This window comes from Oncorhynchus masou, chromosome 23 (assembly GCF_036934945.1).
Source record: "Oncorhynchus masou masou isolate Uvic2021 chromosome 23, UVic_Omas_1.1, whole genome shotgun sequence".
In the NCBI taxonomy this organism is placed as follows: domain Eukaryota; kingdom Metazoa; phylum Chordata; class Actinopteri; order Salmoniformes; family Salmonidae; genus Oncorhynchus; species Oncorhynchus masou.
In genome coordinates, this window is record NC_088234.1 from 36,493,895 (window position 1) to 36,511,789 (window position 17,895).

Genomic DNA, 17,895 nt, shown 5'->3' on the forward strand with positions numbered 1-17,895 from the left:
AATGTGGAAAAAGTCAAGGGGTCTGAATACTTTCCGATTGCACTGTAGATTCACTGGTTGTAAATATGGGGAGAGGTCTGTACGAAATAAAGATACGCTCTGCTTTTTTGACACCGCACTCCAAAAAGCAAGTTCTGCAGGCTCTAGTTTTGTCTTATCTTGATTATTGACCGGTCGTGTGGTCGAGTTTTGCAAGGAAAGACTGACTGTAGTTAAGCTGCAGCTGGCCCAGAACAGCTGATATAAATACTATGCATGCCAGTCTCTCTTGGCTAAGAGCTGAGGAGAGACTGGCTGCATCACTTCTTATTTTTATAAGAAACATTAATGTGCTGAAAATCCCAAATCGTTTGCATAGTCAACTTACAGACAGCTCTGACACACAAACTTACCGCACCAGGCATGCCACCAGGGGTCTTTTCACAGTCCCCAAATCCAGAACAAATTCAAGAAAGCATACAGTATTATATAGAGCCATTTTTGGATGAAACTCCTTTCCATCTCATATTGCTCAAATGAACAGCAAACCTGCTTTCAAAAAACATAGAAAGCAACACCTCACGGCACAACAACTCTCCTATTTGACCTAGATAGTTTGTGTGTATGTATTGATATGTAGGCTACGTGTGCCTTTAAAAATGTATATCATTCTGTCCTTGAGCTATTCTTGTCTATTAATGTTCTGTATTATGTCATGTTTTGTGTGGACCCCAGGAAGAGTAGCTGCTGCTTTTGCAACAGCTATTGGGGATCCTAACTAGATACCAAAAGACCAAATACCCCCTGTATATACCCTCGCTATTGTTATTTTATTGTGTTACTTTTATTTTTTTAACTTTCATTTATTTAGCAAATATTTTCTTAGCACCCCAGGGTTTCAAGAGGTTATTTCATTTTTGGATGAAAAACGTTCCCGTTTTAAACAAGATATTTTGTCACAAAAAGATGCTCGACTATGCATATAATTGATAGCTTTGGAAAGAAAACACTCTGAATTTTCCAGAACTGCAAAGATATTGTCTGTGGATGCCCTAGAACGGGAGCTACAGGCAAAACCAAGATGAAACGGCAACCAGGAAATCAGCAGGATTTTTGAGGCTCTGTTTTCCATTGTCTCCTTATATGGCTGTGAATGCGACAGGAATGAGCCTGCCCTATCTATCGTTTCCCCAAGGTGTCTGCAGCATTGTGACGTATTTGTAGGCATATCATTGGAAGATTGACCATAAGAGACTACATTTTCCAGGTGTCCGCCCGGTGTCCTCCGTCGAAATTGGTGCGTCATTTTCAGCTGCTGGTATTTTTCCATGCAATTCTGAGGGGAAAGCAGGCTTCCACGAACTGCATATCAATGAAGAGATATGTGAAAAAACACCTTGAGGATTGATTCTAAACAACGGTTGCCATGTTTTGGTCGATATTATGGAGTTAATTCGGAAAAAGTTTGACGTTTTGGTGACTGAATTTTCGGTTCGTTTCGGTAGCCAAATGTGATGTACAAAACGGAGCGATTTCTCCTACACAAAGATTCTTTCAGGAAAAACTGAACATTTGCTATGTAACTGAGTCTCCTCATTGAAAACATCTGAAGTTCTTCAAAGGTAAATGATTTTCTTGTTTTTGTGAAAATGTTGCTGGCTGAATTCTAGGCTTTTAGCTATGTTAGCTATCAATACTCTAACACAAATGCTTGTTTAGCTATGGTTGAAAAGCATATTTTGAAAATCTGAGATGACAGTGTTGTTAACAAAAGTCTAAGCTTGAGAGCAAATATATTTATTTCATTTCATTTGCGATTTTCATGAATAGTTAACGTTGCGTTATGCTAATGAGCTTGAGGCTATAAATAGAATCCCGGATCGGGATTGCGCGACGCAAGAAGTTAACCAACAATGTCGTTTTAAGACAAATAAGTTAAGGGCTTGTAAGTAAGCATTGTATTCAGCACAAATTACAAATAAAATGTGATTTGAATCCAGAGAGTGTAAGCCCTTTATAAACTCATTGGGGTTGATCTAAAGAGGTCGTGGCATTCACATAATAACTTTCCCCTGCAGCATCAGCAGTGGGTGTGATTGGACGTGTCTCCTGCCTGTCACAGCAATGCTGTCACAACCAGTTTACACGGCATCGTAATTCACAACACACTCAAAAACACACACACACACACACACACACACAAAAAACACACACACAACACACACACACACACACACACACACACACACACACACACACACACACACACACAAACATGAATCAAACAGACAAATTGTGCCACATCGATCATCAGGTGTAGATGAAGAAAGCTTGACTAGAGAGACAAGAAGTGATAAGGGGGAGAATAATAAAAATGTAAAACAAAGAAAACATTTATACAAAGGGTAAAAAATAGGGGTTCAGAGAAGAGAGAGCAAGAATAAAAGGGTAGAGAAGAGGGAGGAGAAAAGAGCGAATAAGGAGCGGAGTGTGATGGATGGAAGGAAAGTGGAAAGTAAGTAGTGGGGACTCACCTTCGCAAAACGTGTGGAGGATGAAGATGAATAGGAGGAGCTTGGCTACAGTCATCCTGCCACCAAAACCCACACTCCACAACATCGCCTGCTCCTGCTCCGCACTGCAACATACACACATATAGGAAATACTCAGCATGTCTGTGTGTGTGTTTAAAGACAATGTTCAATGTCAGCCTCAGAGAGTAAACAAAGTAAGGTTTTATGAGAAGGAGCAAGTGTTCAGAACATTTAGAAGCAGGGTGGTTTTTCAAAACATTTAAAGGGAAATTTCACACTGGGTGAATCAGGGCTTGTTTTCATAATGTCTGAATCGTTTCTAGGACAGTGAGATGTGGCAGGACAGGAAGGTAGGTCAGGGATTCGCTCGCTGAATGATACACGCTGTGACGACTTCCAGTGTATTGATGGTTTGGGGGGAGTCTGTGTTACACTGATTGCATTAAATGTTTCTGTGGGTGTAGATATGGTTGTCCATGTTCAATAGAGTCATTGGACATCTTTCAGCAATATTCCTTTCGGCAGATTCTCTGCTAAATATACAAGCAGAAACATTTCTTCCAGTCTCTGAAAGACTACATTTACATTACATTTAAGTCATTTAGCAGACGCTCTTATCCAGAGCGACTTACAAATTGGTGAATTCACCTTCTGACATCAGTGGAACAGCCACTTGTGTTGGGTGGTGCTTCATGCTCTGGCCCCTGTCCCTCCCCAAGGCAGGCTTTTTTGAAAAGGAGGTGGACACTAACAACAATCCTTTGTGGGAAACTGTCCAGATGCAACGGCTTCAAGTGATTCCTCTCATGAACACGAATTCGACAATGGAACCTCTAGTAGCTACATGGTGACATTCAACCATACATGTTTAAACTGCAATATAGCGAAGAAGATTCGAAATGAAAGCGTTGTAATTTAGCTAACTTTAGAACCTCAGCTACAGCCGATGTCAGAACCAAGAGGTCACATATAAAAATACGGTGCCTAGCTAAGTAAGTTATTTATTCAGCAAGGCACATAGCTAACTTTAGTTCATCTACTGAAACCCATAGTGTGTATTTCTTGCTAACATACTACTTGTTAGTGTAAAGGAGTGCGTAACTGGCTGCAGGGAAGTCAGGTGCAGGAGAACAGAAATGGGTAGCAAACGGAGCCCTTTATTGAGGCGAACAAAACACTCTCCGTAGGTACTAAGAAACCTAAACCCACACGGGTTACAATAACCCGCCACAAACCAGCCTGGAGTACACATACATATAACAATTCCACACACAGACATGGGGGGAAACAGAGGGTTATATGCAAGACGAGTAATGAGGGAATGTAAACCAGGTGTGCGGGAAAACAAGACAAAACAAATGGAAGATGAAAGGTGGATCGGCGATGGCTAGAAGACCACCAAACGCCACCCGAACAAGGAGAGGGACCGACCTCGGCGGAAGTCTTGACAGTTAGAGTGAGGGGTAATACGATTATTTTTCTGTTTGCTAATTTAGCTAACTAGGTAGCTGGTTAACTAAGTTAGCGAGCTAAACAACGACCAGTAGCCTTATCTATGACTAAAACTATAAGAGATCTTTAGTATCTCGATTCTAAAACCTCTTCTCTTTTTAGTCGTAAATATGGCTAGCTGCTAAACAGCAAGCAACAATGTTACAACCAGCCACCTAAAGGTAGGTTTACCAGCAAACGTTAGCACATGACTGGAGTTGGCTACCTAGTTAGCCTGGCGCCTGCTAACTTGTATTTGTAACATGTGAGCAAACGTGTAATGTTAGCAACTGTCAATAATTTTACAAGCAAGCTATGTAACATAATTGACGATGGTTGACATTGGTTATGATTATGAATGTGGATGCATTTCAATCTCACAAAATTATAGGCATAACGCAAGACAGGATTCAAAAAAGATGTAAATAACAATTATGGCATTTCCAGAAAGTTAGCTTGCCAAGTTTACGAGCAAACAGTAATGAGGAACAATCATAAATGTCACGACTTCGGCCAAAGTTGGTGCCTCTCCTTGTTCGGGCGGCGTTCGGCGGTCGTCGTCACCGGCTTTCTAGCTGCCACCGATCCACATTTCTTTTTCCATTTGTTATGTCTTGATTGTACACTTGGTTCCCATTATGCTATTATTATTTCCCTATGTAACAATCTGTGTTAGGGTTTGTTATCCCTACATGGATTTATTGTACTGTTTATTTTTCCCAAGTAAAGTACGTTATTTTTACTCAGTTCTGTTTCCTGCGCTTGACTCCGTCCTCACCTATACACCACTGACACTGAAAATAAAACCATTTATTTGGTAAATCTCTAAAACTGAAGCTGGTTTTACTATAAACATATTTGCCTCAGCATGCCTGATAGACATTGCTGTAATTAGATACTGCAGTGTGGTGCCTGGGCTTCTTCTTGGAATGGATTCTAGATTAAAGAAACATAATTATTTTGCCTGCGTGTGTCATGGTATCCCATGTACTGTATCCCTCTGCTGGAATTCAAGTAGATGACTCATGAGGAGCTGAATGGCACTCCTTCCACAGCTTTACAAGTATCACCTGAACTTACTGTATGTTTCTTGAGAATTGCAATTTCATTATGACCACCTCTCCCACCCATCATCTGCTGATTACCAGTTCTCTTGGCTACAGATTTTTACACCAAAGATTTTGGATATCTGAATGTCTTGCACCTGTTTGATGCAACAGAGCCCTGTACAGCTTATATAAAAAATATTTGGGGAATCCATCAGGGCAGACAAATTTCAAAGATTGATACAAAATATCCATATTTATTTAATGTTGGTTCTACATCAGGGCTCTCCAATCCTGTTCCTGGAGAGCTACCGTAGATTTTCACTCCAACCCTAATCTAGCACAGCTGATTCTTATAATTAGCTGGTTGATAAACTGAACCAGGTTAGTTACAACTGGGGTTGAAGCGAAAGCCTACAGGAGGGTAGCTTTCCAGAAACAGGGTTGGAGACCTCAGGCCTACACGGTCTTATGCTGAGTCACACTGGCTGCATTGACACAGGCAGACCAATTTGGATATTTTTTCCACTAATTGGTCTTAATCAAATCAGATTTTTCAGAACTAAACACAGCCATAGTTCTTTATCTGGCTTCGGTACACTAGCAATGGTGTTTGGCATGGTGGGCTGGGAAAGCTGAGACCCTTGTGCTTATGGCAATTGGCCTGATGACAAACAGAGAAGTTCTGAGATCATTGTGTGTTGGTCGTTTCGAAGTACACAATGCTGCCTTTGTTCAAGTTTGTGGGCACTCCCCTTCTACCTAGGTTCACTATGAGCAGACTAAAACACAGGGAGTCGAAACTTGCCAATACTACCAGTGAAATGAACATGTGCTAGTTCTAGCTTACGGTTTGGATAATTGTGATGTTTACGATAAAAATGTAATGTTGTTAATAATAATGACTATATCCCGTGGCAAAGCCAGGGTGAAATTCCCCTTTAATCCAGATGGTCCTGTGTTATCTCATTCCTTTTCCCCCCCATTAAATTTTGGCCCCCTCAGTTTTAGAAAGACATTGGGGGAATTTCAATTAGATTTCCTTGATTCCTCACATCCTCACCTCCATCCTCTTGTCGCCTCCTTCTGACAAAGGTCAAGAGTAGAAGAAACATGGAAAGAAATATGCTTGTATGGAAATTACATTACAAGAGATGGAATCGCAAAATACATGTGTAAAGTGGTAAAAATAAAATGTAGCTAGTTGTGCCATACATTTTATAGATAAAATGATTAAGTAGCGTATAATTTTTAAATGTGTGCATGCTTTCCTTCGCACTCAAGGACAGGCGCAAACTCCTACGTTAACCTTATAACAAATTGACTCTCTCCTACATATGGTCGACCACTTCTATTTTTCCGGGTCACAGAGAGGAAGGCGGAGAAAACGCAAATATTTGTACCAAATGTCATGGGATCATATAACAATCTTTGCTGAAGCATATGATGTGATATGTTATAGATTTGCTTCCATTCTGTCTTAAATCTATATCCAAAAATGAGGAGTAGAATTTGAACACAAACATTTGCTAACTCATGAGGTATTTCCATTCAATGTTTTTCTTTGCTGTTTAGTCCTTGGGAGCTCCTCGCGTGTCTGTGTCAAAGTTCGGTACTTGTTGGAGTTCTGTGCAGGCGCGGACACATTGCCATAAACCTTCACAGAAAAAGAAGGCAGACTAGAATTTAAAAGGTGTACTGACCCCACCTACAGGTAGTGAACGAGAAAGGTGTGTGGGGGGGAAACAACATCACACAAAATAACAAAAAATAGACCAATCAAAACCAATCCTTCTCCTTCAGTCACAGTCCAATCAAAATCAACTCCCTACAGAGACTCAGGTGCCGGTGAGGGCGATACAGTAATCGACAGGATTCCTTGCAAGACCTCTGCTGTGAAGTCCCAAAAAGCATTCAGGCTCACAATGATGCTAATTTTCTCAAATTCTTTCTCCATTTGTACTGTGCAGTTTATGACCATCGCAAAAATGTATACAAAGTCCACCTTTTTCACATGCAATATGTCAGGATCACTCGGTTGGCGAGAAACATTCACTGGTGACTACTAACGGGGAGTGGGGTTAGTGAAGCCAAAGGGGTAAGTTGAGCAACCTATGTTTCTAGGAAACCACACACAAAATTAATAAATTTGACCAAATATTTAGGAAGAGGTCATCATTTTATGAAGTCTGAGAAGGAAGAAACCACATGAAAAAAAAGTGGTAAGCAAGTAAGGTTAAAAAATATATAGTTTAACTATGTCAAATTAATTTGTGTTAAGGTTTCATGATGCCTTGCAAAAGTATTCACCCCTTGGCATTTTTCCTATTTTGTTGCAATACAACCTGTAATTTAAATGGATTTTTATTTGGATTTCATGGAATGGACATACACAAAATAGTCCAAATTGGTGAAGTGTAATGAAAAAAAGAGAGCTAAAAAACAGAAAATTGGGGCATGCATATGTATTCAACCCCTTTGCTATGAAGCCCCTAAATAAGTTCTGGTGCAACCAATTACCTTCAGAAGTCATATAATTCTTTAAACAAAGTCCACCTGCATGCAATCTAAGTGTCACATGATCTCAGTATATATACACCAGTTCTGAATGGCCCCAGAGTCTGCAACACCACTAAGCAAAAGGCACCATCAAGCAAGTGGCACCATGAAGACCAAGGAGTTCTCCAAACAGGTCAGAGACAAAGTTGTGGAGAAGTACAGATCAGGGTTGGGTTATAAAAAATATCACAAACTTTGAACATCCCATGGCACACCACTAAATCCATTATCAAAAAATGTAAAGAATATGGCACCACAACAAACCTGCCAAGAGAGGGCAGCCCACCAAAACTCACAGACCAGGCAAGGAGGTCATTAATCAGAGAGGCAACAAAGAGACCAAAGATAACCCTGAAGGAGCTGCAAAGCTCCACAGCGGAGATTGGAGTATCTGTTCATAGGACCACTTTAAGCCGTACACTCCACAAAGCTGGGCTTTACGGAAGAGTGGCCAGAAAAAAGCCATTGCTTGAAGAAAAAAAATAAGCAAACCCATTTGGTGTTTGCCAAAAGGCATGTGGGAGACTCCCCAAACATATGGAAGAAGGTACTCTGGTTAGATGAGACTAAATTTGAGGAGCTCAAGGCGCTGGAGAACTTTTACCTTGAAGAATGGGCAAAAGTCCCAGTGGTTAGATGTGCCAAGCATATAGAGACATACCCCAAGAAACTTGCTGCTGTAATCGCTGCAAAAGGTGGCTCTACAAAATATTGGCTTTGGGGGGTGAACAGATATGCACGCTCAAGTTTTCTGTTTATTTTGTCTTATTTCTTGTTTGTTTCACAAAAACATATTTAGCATCTTCAAAGTGGTAGGCATGTTGGGTAAATCAAATGATACACCCCCCCCCCTAGAAAAAAATATTTTAATTCCAGGTTGTAAGGCAACAAAATAGGAAAAATGCCAAGGAGGGTGATTACTTTCACAAGCCACTGTATCTTACGGAAAAGTACATCATTTTAAGATTGTTCTATACATCAGTTGGGGTCTCCATAAATGTCAATATGAGGTCCTAAACCTCACATGAAACTGCATCCTTATAGCTGTGTGGGCTAATATAGTCAAAATGTTTGCCTTGGGGTAAGTTGAGCCTGGCCATGGGATAAGCTAAGCCAATGGTTGAGCCAATGGCAAGTTTAGCAAATTGAAGTGTTTTCTTCCCTGGCGTAATGCAAAGCATTATTGCTGAGATATGAGGTAACAACGTTAAAGTGCAGTGTTTGTTAGTTGTTAAGCCAGTGTTAAAATATGCTTAAAATTATTAAAAGACAGAAAGTGATTATAATGAATTGTGTTTAAAAAATAAAGATAGACGTTACATTTCATTCAGAACAGATGTGTTGGCGGCTTAAAACTTGTTGAGGATAGGGGGCAGTATTTTCACTTTGGATGAATTGCGTGCCCATATTGAACTGCATCCTACTCTGTCCTAGATTGCTAATATATGCATATTATTATTACTATTGGATAGAAAACACCCTGAAGTTTCTAAAACTGTTTGAATTATGTCTGTGAGTATAACAGAACTCATAGGGCAGGCAATCTTCCAAACAAGAAGTGGAATTCTGAATGTGGGTCAACTTTGACGTCATTGCCCCTTCCTTTCCCAACATGATATGGATCTGGTAGCACTTCCTACGCCTTCCATTAGATGTCCTCATTCAGTAGAATGTGGAATGCAGCTTTTGGTGTGAACTTTGACCGAATGGGAGGGGAAATAGTCACGGTCTTGGCAGAATGAAATTTCCCTGTGGGTGCCACTGTCATTCCATTTGGCTGCAGCTGACACCTTATTATCCGATTGGAACGTTATTGGATATATGAAAATAACATCCTGAAGATTGATTCTCTAGTTAGTTTGACCAGTTTATTCGACCTGGAATATACCTTTCTGAAGTTTTCGTGCGAGTTGTCCTGGACCAGCGTCCGCTTTTGTGCACGTGAGCTAAAAGTGCTAGCAAATGCAGCTAATTGGACACTAGTATTGGACATTATGAAACAAAACAACGATTTATTGTGTAACTAGGACTCCTTGCACTGCATTCTGATGAAAGATCATCAAAGGTAAGGCAATATTTATGATATAATTTCGTATGTCTGACTCCAACGTCTGAGCGCTGTCTCAGATTATTGCATGGTAGTCTTTTTTCTTAACGTTTAAAAACAAAATCTGACACAGCGGTTGCATTAAGAACCAGTGTATCTTTAATTATATGTAGAACCTGTATCTTTAGTCAAAGTTTATGATAAGTATTTCTGTTATCTGGCGTAGCTTTCTATAATTCCTCCGGATATTTTGGAGGCATTTCTGAACATGGCGTCAATGTAAACCGAGATTTGTGGATATAAATATGCATATTATCGAACAAAACATAAATGTATTGTGTAACATGTCATATGAGTGTCATCTGATGAAGATTGTCTAAAGGTTAGTGATTCATTTTATCTCTAATCCTGCTTTTGTGACGCTATCTTTGGCTGGGAAAAAATGGCTGCGTTTTTCCTTTGATTTGGTGGTGGTCTAACATAAATATATGTTGTGTTTTCGCTGTAAAACATTTTAAAAATCGGACATGATGGGTAGATGAACAAGATGTTTCTTTCATTTGCTGTATTGGACTTGTTAATGTGTGAAAGTTAAATATTTCTAAAGAATATTTTTGAATTCCCTGCGCCACCTTTTCAGCTGAATGGGGGAGGGTGGAGTTCCCCTCGGGGATCGCCTTGCCATAACAGGTTTTAACTTACCCTGTCCTGCAGCTCAACTTACCATATATATAGATAGATAGATAGATAGATAGATATATAGATATTATATATTATAGATAGATAGATAGATATATATTATATAGATATTATATATTATATATATATTATATGATATATATATATGATATATATTATATATATTATATGATATATATATTATATATATATATATTATATATATATATATATATATATATATATACACACATACGGTATGTACAGTGCATTCATAAAGTATTCAGCCCTTTGACTTTACCTACATTTTGTTACATTGCAGCCCTATTCTAAAATGTATCAAATACATTTTTCTCTCATCAATGTACACTCAATACCCCGCAATGACAATGGAAAAAACAGGTTTAGAAAGTTTTGCAAATGTATTCAAAATTCAAAACCGAAATACCTTATTTACATCAGTACTCAGGCTCTTTGCTCTGACATTTGAAATTAAGCTCCGGTGCATCCTGTTTCCATTCAGATGTTTCTACAACTTAATTAGAGGCAACCAATCATTTTCAATTGATTGGACATAATTTTGAAAGGTACACACAGTTGCCTCCATCATTCTTAAATGTAAGAAGTTTGGAACCACCAAGACTCTTCCTAGAGCTGGCCGCCAGGCCAAACTGAGTAATCGGGGGAGAAGGGCCATGGACAGGGAGGTGACCAAGAACCCGATGGTCAATCTGACAGAGCTCCAGAGTTCCACTGTGGAGATGGGAGAACCTTCCAGAAGGACGGCCATCTCTGCAGCGCTCCACAAATCAGGCCTTAATGGAAGAGTGGTCAGACGGAAGCCACCCCTCAGTAAAAGGAAAATGACATCCTGCTTGGAGTTTGTCAAAAAGCACCTAAAGGACTCTGACCATGAGAAACAAGTTTCTCTGGTTTGATGAAACCAAGACTAATCTATTTGGCCTGAATGCCAAACGTCACGTCTGGAGGAAACCTGGCACCATCCCTACGGTGAAGCAAAGTGATAGCAGCATCATGCTGTGGGGATGTTTTTCAGCAGTAGGGACTGGGAGACTAGTCAGGATCAAGTGAAAGATGACAGGAGCAAAGATACAGAGAGATCCTTGATGAAAACCTGCTCCAGAGCACTCAGGACCTCAGACTGGGGTGAAGGTTCACCTTCCAACAGGACAATGTCCCTAAGCACACAGACAAGACAGTACAGGAGTGGCTTCGGTACAAGTCTCTTAATGTCCTTGAGTAGCCCAGCCAGAGCCAGGAATTGAACCTGATCCAACATCTCTGGAGAGACCTAGTGCAGTGATGATTCCCATCCAACCTGACAGAGCATGAGAGGATCTGCAGAAAATAATTGGTGGAAACTCCCCAAATACAGGTGTGCCAGGTTTGTAGCATCATACTCTAGGCTTTAATCGATCGCTGCCAAAGGTGCTTCTACAAAGTACTGAGTAAAGGGTTTGAATACTTATGTAAATGTGATCTGTTTTTTATTTTTAAGAAATGTGCAAACTATTCTAAAAAGCTGTTTTTGCATCGTCATTATGTGGTATTGTGTGTAGACTGAGGGGAACAAACAATCTCATCAATTTTAGAATAAGGCTGTAACACAACAAAATGTGGAAAGTCACATGGTCTGAATACTTTCTGAATACACAGTATAGATGTAGATAACTTTGTTAGACAGAATACTATATTTCCCTTGACAGAGTGTAAAAAAACATCTCAACTTACCCCACTCTCCCCTACCCTTTTTTTCTTCAAAGTCACTTGTTACTTCAACTATTGTCACTGCCTCCAGATGAGACAGTGGACACCCCTTATTCCTGCCACCTGTCTACTTCACCTTGTAATTCTCACTGATGCCACATTATCCAATACATCCATTACTTTTATTGAGACCTCCCAGGTAACTCCATCAGTCCAAAACCCCCACTCCAACTGAAAACGAGGCAGAACTAGGCTCAGTTTTACTAGATTCCACCACAACTTTAGTTCTCTTGTTTCCTTTCATGGTCGCCACTGTAACCCACTCATTCTCACTGTCATCTTCACCCGATGCGCCATTAGTTTCTTAATGAAAAAGACAAGTTTGCCTGCTCCAAGGCATTTACGTTTCATTGAATAGCTTTAGAAATGTGTAATTATTTATTTAATGTTGTCGATTTGTAAATTAAAACAACTTCTGCACCTGAACCTGAATGCCTCCTGTGTAGCGGAGGAAAGTAGCACTCGTGATGAAGTAGTCCTGCCTGTGACTTCAAAATCAAGATTAACCTCGGCCCAAGGAGAATTTCCTCTTGGCCTGATGGTTAAGACGTTGGTTTCCCAAGTTGGAGACCAGGGTTCGGATCCCATCTGTGAAACCTAAAACATTCCTGCCCTTATAAATTTCCAGCCATCTTTGAGGAATTGTGTGGATCCTGGAGTTTTAAGTGAGAGTTTACGTAATCTTACACAATGTTATTAGGCGGAGGGGAAGCGATGCTATGTTGTCTATGCTTAGCTAGATATATGTGCGAAAACAGCCTGGCAACTAGCAGATGGGGAATTTAACAGGAACTGCTCACTTACACACACTTTTTAAATGCCCCATAATAAGGCTATCTACATGTTAATGGTATCAGGAAACTCAGTCTGTCTGAAAAAAAATGAAAAAGGAAGGGAAGTGTAAATGATATTTAGAGAGCTCATCTGCCAGCACAGTGTCACTAAGGCAACTGTAAGGTTGAAATTAATGATGCAAAATAACACTTAATATGAAGAGGGCTTAATTAAGCTACTTGCTAATTGCAGTTTTTGTTAACTGGTATTTACTGTTAATGTCACGGAGTCGAGTGTCAAGTCTAGTGTTGGTGCCACAAGGGAAGATAACTCAACACTTACATTCTATCCGCATCTTACCTCGACTGGGGTTTGTTCATTAGTGCACACTATAGCAGTCCATAGCAAAACATAGCAACGAAAATGAGAGTTTCTTAACAGACATGTTCTGGTAGATCCCTCCCTGTTTGCTTGGTTTCGTTTGGTTTTTAGTGGATACACCCATGATATACTGAGAGATGTCACATTGTCTCACTACCTCTGTATTTCACTTCTTATCCTTCAATTCCCATTAGCTAAGATGCCCATTTATAGTAAACGTGGCAAGTTCAAGGCAAAATAAAAGGTGCTATTTTGCAGTGACCAGTGGGCAAAAAATTACTAATTTCAGCTGGTCCTCTCCAAAAATCTATAGCTACAGTGCATTTGGAAAGTATTCAAACACCTTAACCTTTTCCACATTTTGTTACATCCTTGTTCTAAAATGGATTAAATTAAATATTTTCTACATCAATCTTACACACAATAGCCCATAATGACAAAGTGAAAATGGGTTTTAAATAAAATGTTGATAATTTATACAAAACAGAAATACCTTATTTATATAAGTATTCAGACCCTTTGCTATGAGACTGGAAATTGTTTCTATTGATCATCCTTGACGTTTCTACAACTTGATTGGAATCCACCTGTGGTAAATTCAATTCAATGGACATGATTTGGAAAGGCACACACCTGTCTAATGTATATAAGGTCCAACAGTTGAAAGCGCATGTCAGAGCAAAAACCAAGCAATGAGGTCGAAGGAATTGTCCGTAGAGCTCAGAGACGCGATTGTGTCGACACAGATCTGGGAAAGGTACCAAAAAATGTCTTCAGCACTGAAGGTCCCCAAGAACACACTGGCCTCCATCATTCTTAAATGGAAGAAGTTTAGAACCAACAAGACTCTTCCTAGAGCTGGCCGCTCGGCCAGTAACTGAGCATCGGGGGAGAAGGTCATTGGTCAGGGACAGAGCTCCAGAGTTCCTCTGTGAAGATGGGAGAACGTTCAAAAAGGACAACCATCTCTGCAGCACTCCAAAAATCAGGCCTTTATGGTAGTGTGGCCAGACGGAAGCCACTCCTCAGTGAAAGGTACATGACCGCCCGATTGGAGTTTGTCAAAAGGCACCTAAAGAACCCCCTGACCATGAGAAACAAGATACTCTGGTCTAATGAAACCAAGATTGAACTCTTTGGCCTGAATGCCAAGCGTCACATCTGAAGGAAACCTGGCACCATCTCTATGGTGAAGCATGGTGGTGGCAGCACCATGCTGTGGGGAGAGTGCCAAAAGGCACATAAAGGAAACTCCATGCGGCATGTCTGGTGCCTTTTACTGAGGGGGGCTTCCTTCTGGCCACTCGAAGTTCATCTTAGAAATCGCGTTAACGCAGAGTTCTGTGTTTTCACGCAGGAAGATAAAATATAAAAACGCATAAATATCTTTCTGAGTTTTGTAAACGCAGATGTAAAATGCTTCTTATTGTAATTTTATTCTTATTGAATTCACAAACGGGCATTCAATCAGCAGACAGCGCTCTGACTTTTGTGTAGGTACTTTTCTTCATTCCTTTTCTTGGTGTAGCCAGCCTACTTCTCCCGTAAAATGCAAGATTAAAACTTCATTCATTGCGTTTCTCTGGGCTATAGTAGTAAAGCCCAAATTAAATATTTTATCAAATATATATATATATTTTTTTTTGGGGGGGGGGGGGGATTTCTAAAGTGGTCCTAAAATTCAAAATCAAATAACAAAATTATCCATAGTATGAACATTTTAACAATTACATATGTCAGCTCAGCTTAGCATTGTTTTTGCAAGAAATGCCTTGCTTTTCCATTGTAAACTCATTTTCTTGTGTGGCTGCCAACCAAATAACACTGCACTTCTGTGGTCATCTGATAAAAATGAAGCTACTTTCTCCCGAATGTGTTGCACTAAAGTATTTTCTGTGAAGGAAACTATAGTTGCTCATCCCTGATAACTACTGAAGCAAAAAAAAAAACTTCAATATAAAATGCAATCCCTGGATTAACCTGCTCCTGCTTTCTCCCATTGGACTATTTACAAACAAACATGTGACTGGCTCAACTGTTCTGGGGATATATGGTAAACTTCGTAATGTAAAATAATGTGACAGGTGAAATGATGAACGCTATCTCCTTTATCTCCTAACATATTGCACAAATTGACTGCAGGTACAGTTCTGTCTCTCTGTCTCTCTCTCTGTGTGTGTGAATAAACAGCCCAAAATTCTGTATAAAATAAACATGCAGTTCCCAGCCATTCAGTCTCTGGTGTGCTGTTTGAGATATGGCGGGCGGTGGAATCAATTCAGCCAAAGAAAAAGATAAATATGTACAGGTGAGGCAGAAGGAGAGGGGAAAGGTTGAGAAGAGAATAGCAGCGGTGTATCTGTTTCCTGTAGTCCTCTCTATACCTGTTTCCCTCCCTCTTCTTTTTTCCCATCCTTTCCCTGCTGAGCCCTAGAGGCCCTGATCTCCCCCTTCTCCCTCCACCTCCCCCTATCCCTCCATTCCCAGTTGGGCCCTAGAGACCTGTAGCAGGAGAGATTATGTCCACTCAGTGGCTGCACAGAGAGCCTCAGTATCATGATACCAAAAATGTATGTGTTTGTGGTTCATGTTTTCTATAATCTACTCCTTCAGCAGTAGTTATCAGTTCAACATAAAACCCCTGAGGCAGTATTAGCTAGTATTAGCTGCAAATCCTGGAGCAAGGATAAACTGATCCAATCTAGCCAAATACATATCAATGCTATAACTCAGTGGAAGTAAATAGTGAGACTCATGAGTCCTGTGTTTTGATATTCTCCTGGAGTTGTGTTAATACGCTACAGGAAGAGAAGAGCTTCATCCAAAATGGCACTTTATTCCCTATTTACTGCACTGTGTAGGGAATATGTGACTGATTCGGTTCTACATAGCATAATTTGGAATTGTGTTTTTTTACATTGGATAAAAGAGACTCAGAGAGAAAAAAAGGTATATCATAGACTGCAGTTGAGGAACAATGTGAAAGTATTCTGCTTTGAAAGTTGATAAACTAGTAACCCCACATTTTGAGAAAATGACCATTGAAAGTATTGGTACTCCTACTGGAGAGCTCTTCTTTGTCTACTGTCACACCCTGATTGGTTTCCCCTGTCCTTGTGATTGTGTTGCCCATCTTCCCCATTATCCCGTGTTTATATACCTGTGTTCTCAGTTTGTCAAGTCAACCAGCATTTTGTTTATCAACTCCTGCTTTTTCCCAGTCTCTCTTTTCTCGCCCTCCTGGTTTTGACCCTTGCCTGTCCTGACTCCGAGCCCGCCTGCCTAACCACTCTGCCTGCCCCTGAACCTGAGCCTGCCTACCGACCTGTACCTTTGCACCCGCTGGATTTTTTACCTCTGCTTACCCTGAGCCTGCCTGCCATCTGGTACTGTTGCCTCACCTCTGATATACTTACCTCTGCCTGCCTTGACCTGTCTATTGCCTGCCCCTATTGGATCATTAAACTATTGTTTATTCGGAGTGGTCTGCATCTGGGTCTTACCTTCATACCTGATAGTCTACAGTCATTTAACATAGTTCACACCCTCTTAAGCCTTAGTCCCACCCATGTCTTAAGGATTCCCATGTGAGGCCACGTGTTAAACAGAGTGAGCAAGGTAGTGTAGTAAACAACCAAAGATTAAGACAAAGTGATGAAATTAGTAGCGAAACTACACTTTATCTAGTCCTTTGTTGCAGGTCATGTTGTTCTTAACATTACTGTCTCTGATTTTATTTGATATAGAGTGTGTTGACCAAAGTTAATTTGTCACATGCTTAGGATACAGAATGTGTAAACGGTACAGCGGCGCAGTGGTCTAAGGCACTGAATCTCAGTGCAAGAGGCATCACTAAAGTCCATATCACATCCGGCCATGATTGGTAGTCCTATAGGGTGGCGCACAATTGGCCCAGCTTTGGCCAGGGTAGGACGTCATTGTAAATAAGAATTTGTTCTTAACTGACTTGCCTAGTTAAATAAAGATTAAATAAAAAATATACAAATGGTTATTTGTTTCGTAGCAATATCAAAAACAGAAAATGTCAAGATAAATACGGTATAATTAGATGATTAGACACACTTGTCTAAATTGATGGGTCATGTGAAATAAATGCTATAACCACCACCCAGCCACATCTAAGTGGATAGGTCACTATTGTCTACACATGTTCATGAAATACAACAGATGACTGTAATCATCCCCTGACCCACCTGGCTAACTTGAATGGTCATGTAATCATCTAGTGAAGTGGAGTCTTGAGTTGGATGACCGTTAAAAATATTTTTTACCAGCCAGAGCTCACAGTTGTCTTGAAAGCACTGAAATTGGAAGTCTGAGATTTCCAAGTTCCCACTTGTTTTGAATGCGGCAGCAATCCCAACCCATACTGATTGTCATCGCTAGCCACAATGCATGAATCTGAAGATGGCTAAAGCTAACCAACTGGGTTCAATGTTTGCTAGCTAATTTACATTAGGCTATAACCAGCAATACAAATTGTTTTCTGAGATACGAATAACATTACATGTAACGTTAGCTAGCGAGCCAGTAGCTAACGTTAGCTAGCAAGCCAGTTATTAGTTAGCTAGCTAACTAATAATACAATTTAACTTGC

The 17,895-nt window shown here is 40.2% G+C and overlaps 1 protein-coding gene across 1 annotated transcript in view; it reads right to left on the minus strand.

Annotated features, from left to right (window-relative positions):
• Nucleotides 1-17,895, minus strand: part of cdh23 (cadherin-related 23) — a 688,999-nt gene that overhangs the window by 640,519 nt on the left and 30,585 nt on the right. The window contains exon 2 of the mRNA XM_064931960.1: nucleotides 2,514-2,617. Coding sequence (XP_064788032.1) covers nucleotides 2,514-2,598 — 85 coding nt within the window. The 5' untranslated portion in view covers nucleotides 2,599-2,617. The remainder of the gene's footprint in view (nucleotides 1-2,513; nucleotides 2,618-17,895) is intronic.